This window comes from Hippoglossus hippoglossus, chromosome 5, assembly GCF_009819705.1.
Source record: "Hippoglossus hippoglossus isolate fHipHip1 chromosome 5, fHipHip1.pri, whole genome shotgun sequence".
Taxonomy (NCBI): Eukaryota; Metazoa; Chordata; class Actinopteri; order Pleuronectiformes; family Pleuronectidae; genus Hippoglossus; species Hippoglossus hippoglossus.
The window spans coordinates 15703559-15721554 of NC_047155.1; the positions used below are offsets into that span (position 1 = coordinate 15703559).

At 40.7% G+C, this 17996-nt stretch overlaps 2 protein-coding genes across 5 annotated transcripts; one reads left to right on the forward strand and one right to left on the reverse strand.

The window, feature by feature from the left end:
* Positions 1-10594: 10594 nt before the first annotated feature.
* ccdc174 (coiled-coil domain containing 174) lies at positions 10595-14661 on the reverse strand. 3 transcript variants are annotated; one of them, XM_034586275.1, is made up of 12 exons: positions 14493-14625; positions 14207-14314; positions 14020-14120; positions 13874-13932; positions 13630-13780; positions 13313-13408; positions 13050-13186; positions 12833-12927; positions 12442-12586; positions 12195-12347; positions 11330-11829; positions 10595-11293 (listed from the first exon to the last, which is right to left on the reverse strand). In XM_034586275.1, exons 1-12 carry the CDS (start codon positions 14532-14534, stop codon positions 11180-11182), a joined length of 1701 nt encoding a protein of 566 aa, XP_034442166.1. In that variant the 5' UTR covers positions 14535-14625; the 3' UTR covers positions 10595-11179. The 3 variants fall into 3 exon arrangements, with proteins under 3 accessions (XP_034442166.1, XP_034442164.1, XP_034442165.1); XM_034586273.1 differs by having other exon boundaries at positions 10595-11829; positions 14493-14661; XM_034586274.1 differs by having other exon boundaries at positions 10595-11829; positions 12195-12344.
* A 1216-nt stretch (positions 14662-15877) lies between these two features.
* Positions 15878-17941, forward strand: ghrl (ghrelin/obestatin prepropeptide). 2 transcript variants are annotated; one of them, XM_034586479.1, is made up of 4 exons: positions 15878-16036; positions 16500-16574; positions 16648-16762; positions 16870-17941. In XM_034586479.1, the coding sequence occupies exons 1-4, from the start codon at positions 15923-15925 to the stop codon at positions 16881-16883; spliced, it is 318 nt and encodes a 105-aa protein (XP_034442370.1). In that variant the 5' UTR covers positions 15878-15922; the 3' UTR covers positions 16884-17941. The 2 variants fall into 2 exon arrangements, with proteins under 2 accessions (XP_034442370.1, XP_034442371.1); XM_034586480.1 differs by having other exon boundaries at positions 16651-16762; positions 16870-17238.
* The last annotated feature ends 55 nt before the right edge of the window (positions 17942-17996 follow it).

Consider the following 17996-nt stretch of genomic DNA (forward strand, 5'->3'; position numbering starts at 1 on the left):
CTTGAAATTAACAATACGTCCATCAGGTTCTTGTCATGAAACAGTAAGTCTCATGAGCATATTTATGTGAATACTGATCACACGCCACACTGGATTAACCTGGACTGACCCTCTGTCATGAGTCTTAATGCGTGTGTTCAATAATGTGCCCCTGTGTTATATTTACCAGACAATACAGCGATGTTTGGGTGATGGACATACAGTCACTGGGATTCCTTGTTCAGCAAACCTGATGCTAATATATGACAAAAGGATTTGATATGACATTGTCACATATTCAATCACATATTTAAGATAAAATAAGATAATCCTTTTTTAACCCTCAACTGGGAAATTTTCTGTGCAGCAAGGGGAATAGTGAAAATAAGAAACATCAGTAAAAAAGCAATACATAGTTTAATATGCAATATAAGCATAAGAAATATAAAAAGTAATATATATATAATGTAAACAGAATATTTACAATGTAAAAAAAGAATTGCACATTGAAATATATTGAGATTGCACTGATAAAAACATTGAGAGCCCTGACAGTGGAACTAATGCACAGTTTAAATGAGATTGCACCAGAGGCTGATGTGGGCTAAATCTGTTGTCTTGACCAATCAGAGAGATTTATTTTACTTATAAATGTGTATATAATCCTTGAAGCCTGTTAGTTGACAAGAAGTAGAGCACGTACTCTACGATCACCCTGATAGTTGCATTAGTGGTTAATATTAGTGTCTGTGGACGAACAGTTGTGTTTAAACTCAGATGCTTCCTTTAGTTTGGCAAACTGCCTTTTAAGTTTCATTAATAATGAAGAGAAATGCAGCTGGGATAGAGTCTGTTTTTTTAGTGGCGTCATTAATCTTCTGCTGAAGGACACATTGAGATGCAACTAGCCCCTTAACAGCCCCTGGATCTAACAATCAATACTGCCCATGTGATGCCGGAGCAAGCGAGAGTGACATTGCCGCCACTGCCAAGAAACAATACTTCCTCCATTTGCCGCATCTTATTAAGGCAAAGACAGCGACTGTCACGTCCGACCATCAAACTCACCTCATTGACCTGATCTGACAATTTGAAGATCTTACTTATTATTCAACTGCTGCTCACAGAAGACTCCCACATACGATTTAGACTTTATTGTGTCATGTTGTGAGAACAGTACTCTGTAGGCTGTAAGACGTATTATTTTGAACCAAAGTAGAAAAAGAAAGCTGTAACTTGACAGAGAGGAGAGACGCCTTCGTTTTAAAGTGTATAAAAGACTCTCTGGATTTAAATCCTTTATATCTCGAAACATGCCACATTTATAAATTAGATATTCAAGAGGATTATTTCATGAACCAAGAAACCTTTTCTATTAAAGATGAGGCATTTTGTTGCTGATGACTGACCTGATGAATTCTGGATATAAATGTGGTGTTGGATATTAAGCGTTATACAGACTTGAAGTCAAAGTCAAATGCAAAAGGATCTGCCTGTTTATCTGTATCGGCTCCTACATTTAATGCGGCCATCCTCCGGTCATGCCCCACCCCGCCACAAAATTTCATACAAATCTGTTTGAGTAATCCTGCAGACAGACAGACAAACAAACGACAATGAAAGCATAAGCTCTTCAGGGAGTTGGACACTACTTCAACCCACAGCCGTTACCGAACCTGAGCTACATAGTTCCCCGAGCTGGAGGACCACACTCCTGGGGTCTGTCATCTGAAAACACAGCTGAGACACTGGATATAGTTCAGAATTAGCTTGATCCAAAGCGCAGGGAGGAGAAGAAGCAGCAGATTTAGAGATGAACTCTTCTGAAAGCCCAGCTGAAGGAGTCCCAGTGCTTGTGCTGAAGACGAGACATTAAGGGATCTGACAAATTTTTGGAGAACTGGAGAGAAAGCACTAGAGGAGCCTGCCGCCATACTCACGTGGCTGCTACATACATCAAGGCTGCTGCAGAGAGTATTGTAGGGCGAGAGCTCAATGTAAAGTTGTAACAGGAAGAGGTGACATTTACTATGAAGGTCATCCAACCTGTTTCCTGTAACACAGAGAACAGCAGCGGAGCAGCGAGCACAGGCTGCACAGAAGGTGGAGATGGTCACACAGGGACCACGGCCACAGAGCGGCCAACCCAAGACAACTGCTGAAAAGGTCAAGAGCCTAAGAGGAGCAGCTACCAGGAAGATGTGGATGAATATGAAAAGCAGTAGCTGGAACAGAAAGAGAAGAGGCCGTTCACACCAACTGTTCATTGGTCAGGTTCAGGTTTTCAATTTGTTCTTGAAAAGAGTTGACCGCCATGTGGTGTTGCAGAAAGGTGAGCACTCTCAGTCTGGTGACCTGAGGCAGGAACACAGACTGCGTATCTATAGACTCCAGTTCTGGAAAGTGAAGCCAATGCGAAAGTGCTTGAAACATGTATATTCTCAAATGACCGATTTACAACATCAGTAATCATTTTCATACCGAGTTTATGGTCTCAACCGCTAGTTTCAAGTTTTCTTCAATACAGCATGATGTTCATTTTGTAGAATATGCTCCCATTCAAAGGTAAATGGATGATAAAGTGTGGTATTCGTTGGGGCGTACTGTGGGATTGACAGCTAGTACCACCAAATGAATGTAGGTTGCAGGTGGAGGTGGGCAGGCAGTGTTCTCAAGCTGTCAGTCATTATCATGACCTCAGGCCGTCGACACACACTCGCCACAGGCACCTAACCACACACACACACACACACACACACACCAATATTATATGCACATTGCCCGAGGGCAACCTGTCGCCACGCAGCACATATTTTTGTAATTATATTCATTATCTTATTATTTATATTTAGATCCTGGACATCTGCGAGAAGGAATGCTCTTCAGATACAGTCGTAACATAATGTTTATACATTATAACAACACATGATTTAATCTGCTAGTTTACAAGACATTCAAAAAAAATTTATAATGATGCAACATTTTCCAATTCATATTTACACCAATACATTAAAAACCAAAATACTTACAGTCTAAGGACTGCCACTGGCTCCAGGGCCCTGGACACATGCCCACTTTGGCCTTGCGTTATTCGGTCATTGGTCACTTCTGGTTTTAAAGCAAGATGGCGATGGCCAAAATGCAACACTCGAGGCTTGAGCTGTATATGAGCTGTAGACACGGTGGTATATCTGTAGCCTGGTTCATGAAAAGCAGCTTCTTTCGCCACCTAAATGAAAAATTATTTTCAACATGGTGGATAATGTGTCGTATGTCATTCGCCACCTTATTATGCAGATTGTAATTCCACCGTTATACAATTAAGGATGGGGTCACATAGTATATATAGACTTACTCTGGGTGATTTGTCTCCTTCTGCATAAAATCTCCATAATATTAAATTAAAACATGTACATGTATTTTTTATAACTATATGATTAGAAATGTAAAGGAAAATATTAAAATCAACACTGGGTGAGTGAAAGCTTCGATCTTTATGTGAATCCTTTACTGGATTCGTAAAACTATAATATGAAGCAACGCCAGGACTCTGGAGTGGAGCATAAACCTTAATGTCAAACGCTGCTTGTAGGACTATTTGCTGCATGTGTTAACTGCAGGTGGAGAAGGAGGAACACTGGCTGGTTTAGAGGAGGCAGAGAGTGAGAGCTGACTGCCAATGAGTCCACAGCTCCTTCCCCTTTTCACTCCTTTTCTCTCTTTCACACCCGCAGAATTTATGAGGCCATTACAAGTGTGCATGCAGTGTCAACAGTGCCAAGCTAATATCTTTATCCAACGCTGTGCAGGGGTCGGCTGTCAGACGACACATGCACCGCCCAGGAGACAAATGGCTCTCCAAGCGAACACTTACAACATTTAACATGTCTCTGCATTTCTTACACATTTACTGGTTTCTCTTATGTGGCCAGCAACTTAAATAATGAATCCAACACACTTGTTGTGAATCAATCTGTGCATTAAGGGAGATGTTGTTAAAATCAATGCAGTGCACCTTCATATACACAGGGCTGGGTGTTGAAGCAAAAATAAAACAGATTTGTACTCTTGTTTACGTACTTCTCGTTATATACAGTAGCTCCTGTGGTATTTCAAAATGTCAAATGTTGGACGATTTACAGACTTCTTACATATCTGCTGATGTTATTCCAGCTAATTTCGTATCGTCAACAAATCATATGAAATGAAACATGGGATTTAATAGGGGAGGAAAACCCCTGCCTTCATAAAAACTCTGTATTCCATGAGTACTTTCCCTTAAAGTACATTTTGGTAATAATACAAGTACATTTACCTACAGGATTTTGAATGTAGATGTACTTGTAATGGAGCATTTTTATCTCTGCCAAAGAGGTTATATTTTGATCAACTACTGAACTACTGAACACTTTACCATAAGGTTTGTAGAAGGATGTGATATTTGTCAAGGGGTGGATTCAGGAATCTTTTCCCACTTTCTCTAACACTACAAAATGTGGGTTTGTTCGAGAAGAGGGAATCATTATGTATCTAGATGAAAATAATCAGGCACATTTAGGGAACTGACATATATGAGTGTGAAACCTGGTGCAGTTTGATTGCACTGTTGGGCCTTGGTGGAGGTATGCTCTCTACTGCTGTGCTGTAATGTTATTATAATAATGCTTTTACAAAGGGAGTTACAACAAGTTTCCAATAGGTGGTGGACAACAGTGAAGGTCTATAGGCAGAAGAATAACTCATATATCAGGCTTTAGCTAAACAGAATAGTAGTTAATAAAATCTTTTTAAATTGGTCTGTAATTGAATTCATTAACAATAAGAATTGTAGCATATATCCAGTCTTGTTCTTTAATATTATAGGATGTCTGCTCCTTTCCTTGAATTAAAAAACTAAAATTCTTAAAGTAGCATTCTGTATTAGGTCAGGACCTAAACTCAGGTGTTGTAGCTGCACTAAAACTGAAAAATATCAATAGAAACCTCAACCCAGTTCTAACAATGTGTGGTCAACAGAGAGGAAAGGTGTTATTTACAACATAAACTCAGACATCCCAGCATAGTGAGTCTGAACAGCAGCCAAACACTGTCATTAGAGACTCCACGGGGTCTTTGTCCCTCTTCCTCTGATCCATCTGCTGCAGGGGGACACAGTGCAGCAGGCCTACCATCAACTCCCTGCCACCAGTCTGTTTTACATGTGGCTGGTTGACACAAACGCAGCAGGGGCGGCATTAAGGCCGGGTGGCAGGAGTGGCTCAGCGGCTGTGGCAGCTTTCGCTCTCGTTACGCACACGCCAGCTCATTACAGCTCACCGTGGGGTGATGCTGAAAGAAGGGACCCAGGCCTCCATCGGAAGCACATTGTTTCACAGTGTGGAGGTGGCGATGCACGCCGGGCAGCAGACGCTATTCACCGATGGACCATTAAGGGAGCCTCCAGCCGCAGATCAGGGATTGTCATTGAGCAGTGTGAGGCAATAATGTGTTGTAATTGTCTGCGCTGTGGACGCTGCTCTCATCTGAAAGTTTGAGTTCAATAAGACTTAAGATTTATTTTTACCTTTACCTTTCCTAATTTATTGTGTTTCAAATGACCACATTCATTTAGTGAGGCTTTTAGGGGAGTGTAGTGGAAGCAGCATGGGTTTTTATAGCAGTAATAGAAGCAGCATTTGTAACAGCTGAAGAAATCACAGCAGTAAAAGTAGTAACAGAGGTAAAACAAGAGGAAGACGGCGGTTCTTCTCCTTGTACCTTTGTGTTTTAGCTGCCCTCAGCTTTCATCACTCTATTTATTAGTTGATATCATGCGGCATCTCTAAGAGAACTCAACAAGTTTAACTCCTCCCTTCTGTCAGTGGTGTTTTAGACTAGTGTGAATTTTACTTGATTTCTATGTCAAAGTCTTCAAGGTTTAAAAAATCAATTGCAATACTCTTTGGTCTTGGTAGCATCAAGGTGAGTTTTGGTTGGTATCGGATTCTTGAAAGTCTCTTGATTCTATGGGCGCAAAGCATTTTCGGATCATAGACTATTTCACTGCAACAGCTTTGGTTCAGTCTCTTATATTGATTCTGACTCTGGTTGTAAATTTCAAAGAGGAGACCACCAGGGTTATGACTGTAATCAAAAAGTGTTCAAAACAATAACCTTTTTCTTTTTGGTACTTTATTTACCGATAGTACAAAAATGTCGGTGAATGAAATGAACCATCTTTTTTTTCTTCCATTATGGAGATTATGATTTCAAGACCTACATTGTTTTGGTCGGCTTAACTATGAAGCAAAATTAAATTTAAAGGGACAGTTGGGCCTTGGTAGATGTATGTGCTCTACTCAGCGTCATCCTAGTTTCATGCTGCATTTACAGTTTGGTAAGTTTACGTAAGTCCCAGCAGCAGTCACATGTGAGAGGGTCAACCTAAATTTCTCAGATTGTCAAAAGTTGCAGAAGCAAGACCATGACAACGGCCATCTTTAATCCTATAACACAGGAGCATGCAACCAAAGAAACGGCCACACGTTGATCATCTTTCATCTGGGACTGCCCAAACTCTCGCTGTGTGAATCCAGCATTAGACCTAAAATGAAAACTGCGGTCTCTCTTCAAGTCTGTATTATAACTTCATTGTTTTCACAAAGTTCTCATTATCCTAACCATCCCTTCTAGTTTTCTAAATGTATCTGTTGCCTCAATATGGTAGATTTTACTGATGGAGTCTTAATGACCTATTATCTCTAATGACCTATTATCTTTACACCCTTCAGTTGCTTTAATGTTAATGTCGGTAATTTAAAGAAGAATCTTGAAGTGATCATAAAGGTTTAAAACGCTGTCTCTTCAGGCAGTTTTTTGTCTCTATAGCTGCCATCTAAAATTGCACTGGTCTTCTGTTGACTAAACCCTCCAATCTCAAGGCTTCATCCAGCTCAGTGAACTTGTACTTGTACCATCCACCCTGGGTTTGACAATTTACGAGTTTGATTCTCGCTCCCAGTCTGTGAGTTCAGTCCCCTGTTGGGTCATTGAAGCTCCGCATCATAAAACCGCACCGAGGATTAAAAACCTCTTACAGATGAGTGTGTTGTCTGAGCTCGCTCGCACCACATCTGAGCCCCACTGGAGTAAAGCCAGGGGTAAATTGTGAGGAGATTCTCTGCAAGACCTGTGGGATGTTTCAGTACAAGCAAAGCAAAGAGACTTCAGGAAGTTACTGCTCCAAGCGAGGGAATAGTCAGGTACATAACCCCCCCCAATAAAATGGTGAAATTTGGTTTTCTAGACTTTGTGTTTTGTTCAGACAAACAAACAAGAGATGTTGTTTGGAACGTTCTGTTGGTACAGAGTCAAACAATCTCTTTCTTGTCTTTATAGCTACATATTTAACAGACTTACATGAGAGTTGCATTAAACTTCTAAACTAACTTTAAACAAAGAATTTGTGTAGTTTCCCAAAATGTCAAACGTTCCCTTTAAGTCGAGCAAAGAATCATCAATTAGTTTGTTAGTGAAAAAGTCCACAAACTTTATCCTTCAACTTGCAATGAATTTTAAGAAGGTAAATCAAGCTTCAGGTATTTAATGTGATTGACCTCATTGTTGCATCTCAGATGATCCAGGTAATTCTTAAATAGTTACTTCTGCCAAGGATGGTTATGTTTTTCTTCTGGGTGTGTGTTTGTTTTTTTGAAAGGGTGGGAAACTACCCAAGGAAGAACCCATTACATTTTAGAGAGTATGTGGATCAGTAGGGCAGATCCAGACATTTTTTTCTGCCACTGCGAGATGGGCTCATCGCCATTTCATGTTTGCCTTCCATTCCACTATAGCTGCCCCCCCCTCCCCCCTCCTCCCTGGATCAGGGACCTGCAGTGACATAAAGACAACATTGATTTCCAGGTCAGGTCCAAAGGATTCAACTCAACCTTACTCATAAAAGCTCCATTAGCCCTTGTGCCACAGCAGCTTTATGGCTGCACTATGAGCAATATCAACAACATGGAGTACGCTAAACTAAATCCTACTACATTGGATCTGAAGCTGCTTCCACACGCTGAAGGTCATTTATTTTATTTTCTATTATGAAAACAGCAGGTTTCCGTTTCCTTGACCACAGCAGGATTAAACTGCCACGACTCGATTCAGAGCTCATTTCTCAGTGGAGCGGATCCCTGAGAGGAGGACGTACCTGTCAATGAGACACACCCTCCCGTCACTAATACGGGATTAGACCCGTCACAGTGGTGGGTCAGCAAATCGGATTAAAATGAGAAGATGTACACTTTTCTATTTGTGCTGTAATAAATGTACACAAAATACAAAAAGCCACTCTAAATGCTATATAGTCACAATTTGTGGCTACCAGCAGCTCTGTGAGGCTGTATACTAGAAGCTGCCAACATCAGCATGCTCACATGTTCACAGTAACATTATTGCTAAAAAGCTGAATGTTTAGAGGGTATGTTTATAATAATATTATTTGTTTATAGAGCACTTTTCAAAATTGAGATGAGTGCTTCACAAGGCAGCAATGAAAAACCAAGAAGTCATAAAATCTGCAGAATTAAGAGACAATATTTATAAAAGTTACACAGACATTTAAAAGAAAAAGCTCTCTGAAGAAGGGACTTGATAGAAATGACCGAGTCAGCTGATCTGAATTCCTCGAGCAGATCCTTCCAGAGCCTCGGGACCCTGACTGCAAATGCTCTGTCCCCCTCTGCTTATTTTGGGTCTTTTACCATATTTGGTCATAAACTAAAGTATCAAGCAAATAAACATTTACACCGGATCATGAAAAAAGAGAAAAGTTAGAGGATCATCTAAGTTAGAACAACTTATCCTGTGGGGACATGATACAGTACATAGCGTTCAAATGCACAAATATAAAAGGGGCACGGCTGGAGGGAAAAGTCAGGTTATCATTATAGTCATAAGAATGAATTATCTGGCAACCATGAACATCTGTAGGAAATTTTACGCCAATTCAACCAACAGAAGTCGAGATATTTCAGACTGGACCAAAAATACTTGACCCAACGACAGACTGATATAAAATAAATAATATCAGGCTGCCAATTATTCTGCTGGTAAATTCATTAAACAGGGGTTTTCTTTATCATTATGAGTGTTGCAGTCTGTGCTGCATTATGTATTCATCTAAGAGCATCTTTAAACTATCACTGTGTGAGCTCCTGTCACTGCATCATCATCTCATCTCCCCAGGCAGCAAAGTCACTCAGGCAGAAAATTCATTTCTGCAATGAAAATATACTACATAACACTTAAACCACTTAAACACGCACTGTACTTCAATACGTACACACACGTTTTCCAAGAGAGGAGGTGGAGGTCCTTGTGCAGAAGCTGTTTGACTTTGGTCTCTCCCACTCTGAGTGCACTGGTCTAACTTAAGGCCGCAGGAACAAAGAGGGGAAAAAACAGTGTTTAAAGTCACAGTGGGGTCAACACGACACAACACCAGGAAAACACACAATGGGCCAAACCACCTCTTCTCCCGCCTGATGGAGGGAACACGAGCCAGAAATTCAGGCCAAATACATAATTAAAAGGGTGATGAGGTGATCTGATGTCTGATCTGTGGATAAATTGTTGATCCAGTTTGTAATAAAATCAAACTACCGCTTAATCACATGGTTCCTGTGGAGCAGGACGAAGCCAGAGGTCGGAGTCAGACGCCTTTATACAGTTACACGTCCTCTCTCCGCATTACACAGGGATCATTTAAAAGATGCTCAGGAACAGTGTGGTCATATATGAACTGTGAAATTAGGGTTGGGGCTTGTAGAAAGAGCAAATGTATCTAACTCCAGCATGAACTCACTAAACGTGATATGACATTCTCATTATACTGACTTGAGACTCACCACACACAGTGAAAGGAGGGAGAATCACGAGTTGTTTTTACCGGGGATGTGTTGCAGGACAGAGGCAGGAGGTGATCGATGCAGAACACAAGGACGCGTCCATTCAGGCACCAGGGAGCAGCAGTCGAGGTTCACTTCAGGTTACTAATGGCTTAAGTTTTAGCAGAACTGTGTCCTGGCACCTACTTCACAGAAAAAGACATTTCCGAAACTAAAAGCACTCACACCTACACAACTGCCTTTTCACAGCTGTCAGGACTAAAACACAGTTTGAGAAATATGAGGCAATATAGGTTTTATGTATTGGACTCTGATCATCCAGAAATTGTGATGTACAACTTTGTATTTTCTTTTGGCATTTTCTGAAATAAAGATGAATTATGTCATGGAGGAAATAATCAGCAGGTTCATCAATAAAAAAAATGTGTGTGAGCTGCAGCTCAAGAATGATTCCCTCCCTCTTCAAGTTCAGATAATCAGTGTTGATCACAACCAGTCTGATCAGTCAGAGGTTTTCTCCACATTAAGGTGTACAGTGTCATCTGGTGGATCTTTTCATACTGCAACTCAGTGCTAAGGTTTCTGTGAACTTCCAAGTTTTAACCACATCAATACATAGCCTCTTATATGCAAAGACGTTCTATGTAAATGCTAAAAAAAACCATTTAGAAACTAAAATTCAGAGAATTTTTTTACAGTGACAAAAAAAACACAAACAAAGACAATGCAATTTAAATTCCTGGTATTTATTAAATGCAAGATTCAGTTGTGTGAACAGACCAGTTCTCAAGTGACACCTGGTGTTTGAGCGATTTAAGAGAATTTGTGGCCTTCACCAATTATCTTCAAACAACATTCACAAGTGTCCAGATGGTCTGTTGTACGAGTCATGAACAGACACACTGACCTGTCATCACAGGGCTAAACAATCTTGTTTGTTTCAAGGATTCCAGTGAATGAATTTGGACTCTACATATGATACCAAAATGGATTCAATGAAAAATATCTATACTAAGCTTGATATACAATTAATATTCTGTTCATCGTATCATCATGGTTTGCCAATTTACTGAGAGATTTCTTTAGATTTCTGTATTTATATTGCCATACTTGGTCAAAGCAGTTTATCTAATTAAGTTGGTATTTTCTCACTCCTCTGGCTGCCTCAGGACCTTTGTGCAGGTTGATGTCTAGCATCACCCTCTAGCATCCGACAGTGTGACACTAGGCTGCAATATTCTTGCGACAAGAATAAGAAAAAGGCCCAAAACTAAACAGCAGTATTATTTACAAATCCTAATATGGTCAGGTCACATAGAGTTCCTGTAGAAGGACAACATGTCATCCAGACTCTGAGAAGAACCCTGAGGGGGCTGCTGAGGCTGGCTGTGCTGTGAGGGCACGGGGGGCTGCTGAGGCTGGCTGTGCTGTGGGGGCACGGGGGGCTGCTGAGGCTGGCTCTGAGGCTGAGGCGGATACTGGGGGACATACTGGGGTGGATATTGGGGAGGAAACTGGGGTGGATACTGGGAGGGATAGTGAGGAGGTACGTGAGGTGGACCAGCAAACTGGGCAGGATGAGTAGGAGGAAATGGGGAATAAAATGGAGGAGGAGGAGGATACTGGGGATTGAAAAGAGGAGCAGACGCAGGGGCTGAAACAACATGGGGCTGTGAGGGTGGTGGCTGTGACGTGGTCCGTGGCGGTGAAATGGGTGGATCATTTTGTTGAGGTAGAGGTGGTGAAGCAGCAGGTTCAGGCTGAGGTTTTGGTTTTTCTTGACTCTCAGAGATTTCTCCAGGGCCCTTTGACCACTTGAAGGACATTTTGGATTTAGTCTCCGGAGTTTTATTCTTCCATGGTGCATGTTTTTTCCCATCAGAGAAATATGCAGAGGGAGGAGCAAAGTCTGACTCTCGCTCATCCCGGCGCCGGCTTTTCCATTCGCTAAACATAAACTCTGCAAGAAAAAACAGACAAAACAGCTGTTAGGGAAGCAAATATTTAGATCATGTGCAGATGTATAAGACAGGTGAGTAACCATATCTTTAGATACCTAAAAACAAACATGGTTATAGCGCACATAATCACTTTGTCAGTTTGGACAAAGGAAGGAAATGTAAATCAGTCATTATAAATATCTGTTTTACTCAGTTAAACTTTAAGATCACTTCTTTTACATCTATCTAAATATCTGAAAAGTAAAAGTCCTACTTGTGCAAAACACTAACTCACTTGATCCACCCCTGGTTCCAACATACTCCCGATGTAAGGTGATGATCAGCAAGTTAAAAATGCACATTTACGTAATACAGTAGCAGTTACCTTTGCCTCTGTCCCACTCTCTGACATGAGGAACTCCTGGTTTAGTGTCCTTCCTTTCCTGGATCTCAACTTCCACCCTCTTCACAGTACTGACCTCAGGACATCCCTCTGGTGGCGGTGGGGATCCCATCAATTTACTTTCATCTTCCTCTGCTGGGGGACAAGAAATTACACTTATCCTTTAATATCATTGATGAGATCATCAGTATATAGTATACAAGGTGACTCCCATAGGCTGGATTCTTACCTTCTTTCTCCTCGTCTCTGTCTTCTTCTTCAGTGCCATCAAGCTTGGTCTTCTTCTTCCTCTGCCTTACCTTGGCCAATCTGGCCTGCAGGATGGCCTGCCTCTTCCCCTTCAGTCGTTCTCTTTTATTGCGCTGCTCTGTTGTCTGAAGAACAGGACAGATGCAAGAGAGAAACAATATAGATCAAGCAATTTTTTGCAAGCACACCTAGCTTTTAGGGGAATGAGAGATGGGCCTTTAATTGGTTTAGTACAGGTAATGCTAAACACACCCATGATTGATTAAAAGACTAAATACAACACCTTTGAAGTCCCATTCACTGGTGCCATGTGATATAGACCATGATCATCAATATAGAACCCTGTGTGTGTCAGGAGATCAGGAGCTCACCTGGTCTCTGAGCATGTCCAGAGTATCTCTCTGCTTTCTGCGATGCTCTTTATCCTGAGAAAACGCAAAGTATCCAACACCAAGCTCTCGAGCCTCTGAGATGAACAAACACACAGAACTTTTTCATACTTTTCTTTTTTACAGCAAAAGACTTGTAAATCAAAACCCTTAGTTTCAACTAAATGCAGAAAGGTTCTGGAAATGATTTGATAGTAACCTTGTCCCCGGATATCCTCGTAGTGGACTGGTCCAACAGGCCTCTTCATAGCCTCCTCTTCCTCCATCTCCCACTCCTGCCTCTGCAGCTCTCGACGCATGTCCTCTGAGAGTAAAGTCTTCTCAGATGAGGATTTCCTATGTGGAATAATTATATCCGCTAAGAATTACAATGGTCAGCATGACAAAGATCTAGTCTTCTATGTTTCTAAAAGTTTGCCTGTAACTTAAAAGTGTTACTTATTTGTGGAATTCTTAATTTACCCTTTTCCTGTAAGGTCATGGTCCATTTTCTTAAAATCTGGCAGGTCTTTCTTCATGCATCTTCGAGATCGGCCCCAAGCATCCACATAGTCCACCCTTCAGAAAATCAACACATAAGAAAAACAGTGTACTAACATGCAGCCAGACTTGTGCTTTCATGATGAATACAGTTTAATAATTATTATTTATGCTGCTGACACTTTGAGAAGGATTTGTAGTAGAGATTTTATTAATAAGATGGACGTATATTACTTGAAGCAACATAAAAACAAACTACATATTTCCAAAATGCAAACCCATCAAGATTAAGACATTACCATTCCTCATCTGGGTTTCCAGGAGCAGGTATAGGTGTCGAGCTGTCTTCCTCTTCATCTTTCTCCGTGTTCCTCTGTGCAAATGTTTCTCTCTTTTTGTCAATAATCTTCTGCGTGAAATCAACCAGGAACAGACCCTCTGTCTCTTCATCTGACATGATATGACACAGCAAGTTAGGTATGGCACGAGCAGATTTTGTAATGCAACCGAATATCAGGAGAGTTTGATTTAAACTTCACCGACCTGGAAAGTCTCCTTTGGTCATTTGCTCGTAGAGTTTGGCCTTCTCCTCCAACCTGCGCCTGTAGCGAGAGCAGGGGTGAGGAGTGAGACGTTTCATTCATACGAGTGCCATGGCAGTGAATCCTCTGCTAATGTGTTGAACTCACCTTGATGTATCAAGACTTTTCTGCTCCTCGTCCAGCTGCTCTGCATCTTTCTCCGCCCGAGCGGAAACACCCGGGTTTGGTTTGCTCCAGACACTCGGTTTCTACACAGGAGGATCAGGACAAAATGTGCTGAGTATGGTGTTTTCTGCCTGAGATTAAAAGGTCAGATATGTCACACACACTGTACCTTCACGTTGGATTTAGATTTCGATCCGGCTCCAGCATGTTCTTGCCCGAGTTTATCCTGCTTGAATTGTTCCTGCTTCCTGTACAGCTCAGCTTTAAGGTCCACTAACTGTAAGAAACACACAACATCACCGAATATAGACAGAAAACCACCTGGAACTGTTTTAACACAACTCTGTGTATCTGCTAATGGTTTAGCCGGGTAGCTAACGTTAGCTTTTAATATAGTTAAACGTCACACAGCCAAACAGGGTCCAACATTTTAATTGTAAATGTAGGAAACTCACCGAAGAAGCCGTCACGTTGAATTGTTTCTTCTTTTTGTCCATTTTTATGATTTCTTTTCCTCCTTAAACATCAGGCTACTGTTGTGTGTTAGCCTCGCTCACTTCTTCGTTGGTGTTTCTCCCGCTGGCGAAATGTGGTGTAAGCGCCAACTAGCGGAGTCACTCGTGTAACTACAGCACCGTCTCTCTGAGATGGTATTAACCCTGAGGGAGGAAACAGCAGCACAATCCAAGACTCACTAGATCCAGTGTTTCTGTCAGACAAAAAAAACCAAATGTGTTTAAATGTTTGTAGAAAACGTTTTAATATTTGTACCTGATGATGTCATAGTGGATCAGCCTCCATCTCTCATACAGGAGGTCTCCTCAGCTGATGCACTACAAGTATGACCTCCAGCAGAGGTCTGGAGTCATGAAATCAAGGTCATCATCAGCTCCAGTTAAGATCCTCTGACCTGCATCATTGTACAGCATCTACAAATGAAAGCCTGTATGGTAAATGATCTGTAGCAGGGGATCAAACCACCAACCTTTTGGTCCGTGGACGACCCGCTGATCCACAGCCACCTCCTTATATGCCTCAGTGTAAATTCAAATGGTGAGTATTTACTCTGATAGAATTTATCATCCTATAATCTTTGTGATATTATGAATCCATAACAATGATTTATAAAGGGCGTTTATTTGCTATAAAAGGAGCTGATGATACTTCCACTGAAAGCAAATCCTTCAATAAACATAACTTATATCCAGGTCACATGTGGAATTATTTGTTATACAAGTAAACCATGTGTGAATAACTAAAACTCTGTCTTAGATTAAAGTGGAGCTATTTGACATCTAAAATCTAAAGATGTACACTTCGCATCATCATGTCAAAAAGAAGCATTAACTGGTAACTGAGGAGGACTGAGAAGAGAACTGCTGTAGCTTTGTTTCTGTTTATTTCAGAAATGTAAATGCAATCAGATTAAAAATGTAATCAGCTGTGGTGTAACTGTGTTGACATAAGTTGCAGTGTTCACGCTGAACAAACACTATTGGTGATTGGTATCAGTCCATTAAGTAATAGACAAGTTCTCAAATATTCTCGTACACATGCAGAATAGACTAGATCTCTGTGACTGCAATGCTATTACCCTCATTACCCAACTGAATATAATAGATGATTAGCAGGTCAACAGAGAAATGTCCACTTTGTTATCAATTCAAACATTTGAACAGTCCAATGCTTCCTAGATATGACAGCACAAGTATCTGTTACCATTCTGTTGAATGCATTTTAAATCTGCATGAAAGGGGATGAAAGTCAGGCTATAAAAGGAGAACTTACAGGTGTCAGTGTCAGATTTAGAGCAGCAGATTTGATTTGAAATCTTTTAACACTCTATGTTGCTTCATCATTTTGCAGCGGAGACTTTGGTTCCACCATGTTTTTGAAAAGAAACACCCGGCTGCTGGTTGTTCTACTCTGTTTTCTGACCTTGTGGTGCAAGTCGACCAGCGCAGGCTCCAGTTTCCTCAGCCCTTCACACAAACCTCCGGTAAGATGCTTTCTGGGGCTCATCATGAAACAACAGTTAAAAATAGAAAAGTGAATCCTCCCATGAGCTTCACTTTCAACATTACTCAATATACCATAATGTAGGACTTGTTATTTCTTTGTTTTAAACTGATCTTCCAGATATCAATATTTTACTTGTTCAGTTTTCAGCCTTACAACGTTCCAAGTGTATCTAAACTCCTGCCACTGAATCCACTCTTTGATTTCCAGCAAGTTTCAAAATATTATCTGTTAATGAGTACATTTGTGCTGAGAATGGTGTTATGACTAAAAGGTATTGTTTTCTATAATTTCATGGTTGTGATTCTAAATTTGTCAGGTGGAGTCAAAAGCTGTGATATGGATAGTGCAATCATAGCTAGAACTTCAGATACAGTGACTGCATTGTGTTCTCCAGTGTAGCTGTATTTGTTACAATCATGATATATCTGGTTTAAACACAGAAGGGGAAACCTCCGAGAGCCGGACGCCAAATCACAGAGGAGCAGAATCAACCCACCGAGGAGCACCCCATCACTGTGAGTGGAAAACATCACACTCATGACAACAGCACAGCACCAAAAATCATCCCTGTGTCTTTCTGATCTTAAGCAGGTGAGTGCCCCATTTGAAATTGGCATCACCATGACACCAGAGGACTTTGAGGAGTACGGCGTGTTGCTGCAAGAGATCGTTCAGCGTCTGCTGGGAAACACGGAGGCAGCAGGTACACACACAACCCCCTCTGTAGTTGTTTCCCCCTGGACCAATGCATAGTAAGATAATGAAACTTACAATTTTATAATTTTTAACTATTGTCTCTTTTTGTTTCAGAGAGACCATCTTAACTTTGAATATTATGGACAAGATTGGCAGATTTACCTTTTTATTTCTTTAAATTTCTACTTCATTAGATAGTGATCATTGAAATATGAGTAAAAGTGTCAGTTGCCTTAAAACATTGTTACTCACACTGTTGGTAGTTAATCTGTACAATTAACACATGTTCATCAAGTGAAACTATGAGTAAGTCTATTTTCAGAGCTTTCAACCACATCTCAGTGCCACCATCAGTGATAAAGATGGCTGTTAAAAATAATAAAGATGTTAATATCAATTCAATATTGATGTATATGAAACTTGAGTTTGAATTAATTTGTCAAACTATGGTTCTCATTCATAAACTTAGTGGTGAGATTTAAGTCTCACATAGGCTTCCATTATTAGGTCACCGTCATCTGACATTTAACACAATTTAATTACTCGTATTCATACCTATATGATGATCTACACCCACTCTGCAGTATGGAATATAACATAAGTCTTTATTTGTCTTCAGAGACTTACATGTGGTGGTAAAAATAAAGCATCAACTGACATTTCGTCTCCGTCTCATCTCTGAGCAGGTCAAGATTATGGGTGAAATGAGGAATTAGAAAGAGATGGAAGAACAGATTGGTTTGTTTTTTCCCTTTTAATCAGGACACACAATTGACAGAGGCTTCCAGGTCATGGATTTTGTGATAAACCTTTGTATTATGCAGCATTCAGAAATAAAAACAAAGAACATTCATTCACTTTCAAATTGAACTGCATCTTTGAATGAAAACTCTCTCGTTGACTAAGTTTAACTGCATTCTGAGGGTGTCTACCTTTTACCAAGCACAGAGGGAAATGTTGTTGTTTTATTACTGTTGAGAACATTGAATTACTCCCAGAACAAGTCTGCAAAACTTCCTGTTTGAATCTCAGGAAGTAGGTCAAACAACAACACACACACTGTTTTGACGCCCAGTGACTGTCCTGCGTTGCACCTTGTCACCTTAATAAGCACTGATATAGAACCGAGAATCAAGAGTGCTCTGTCCTACAAGCTGCAAAAACACCTGGAAAAAGAGGCTTTCATTAGCAAAAAGAGGAACATGTGTATTTTAACACATCCCTCGTTAGACCAGATATAC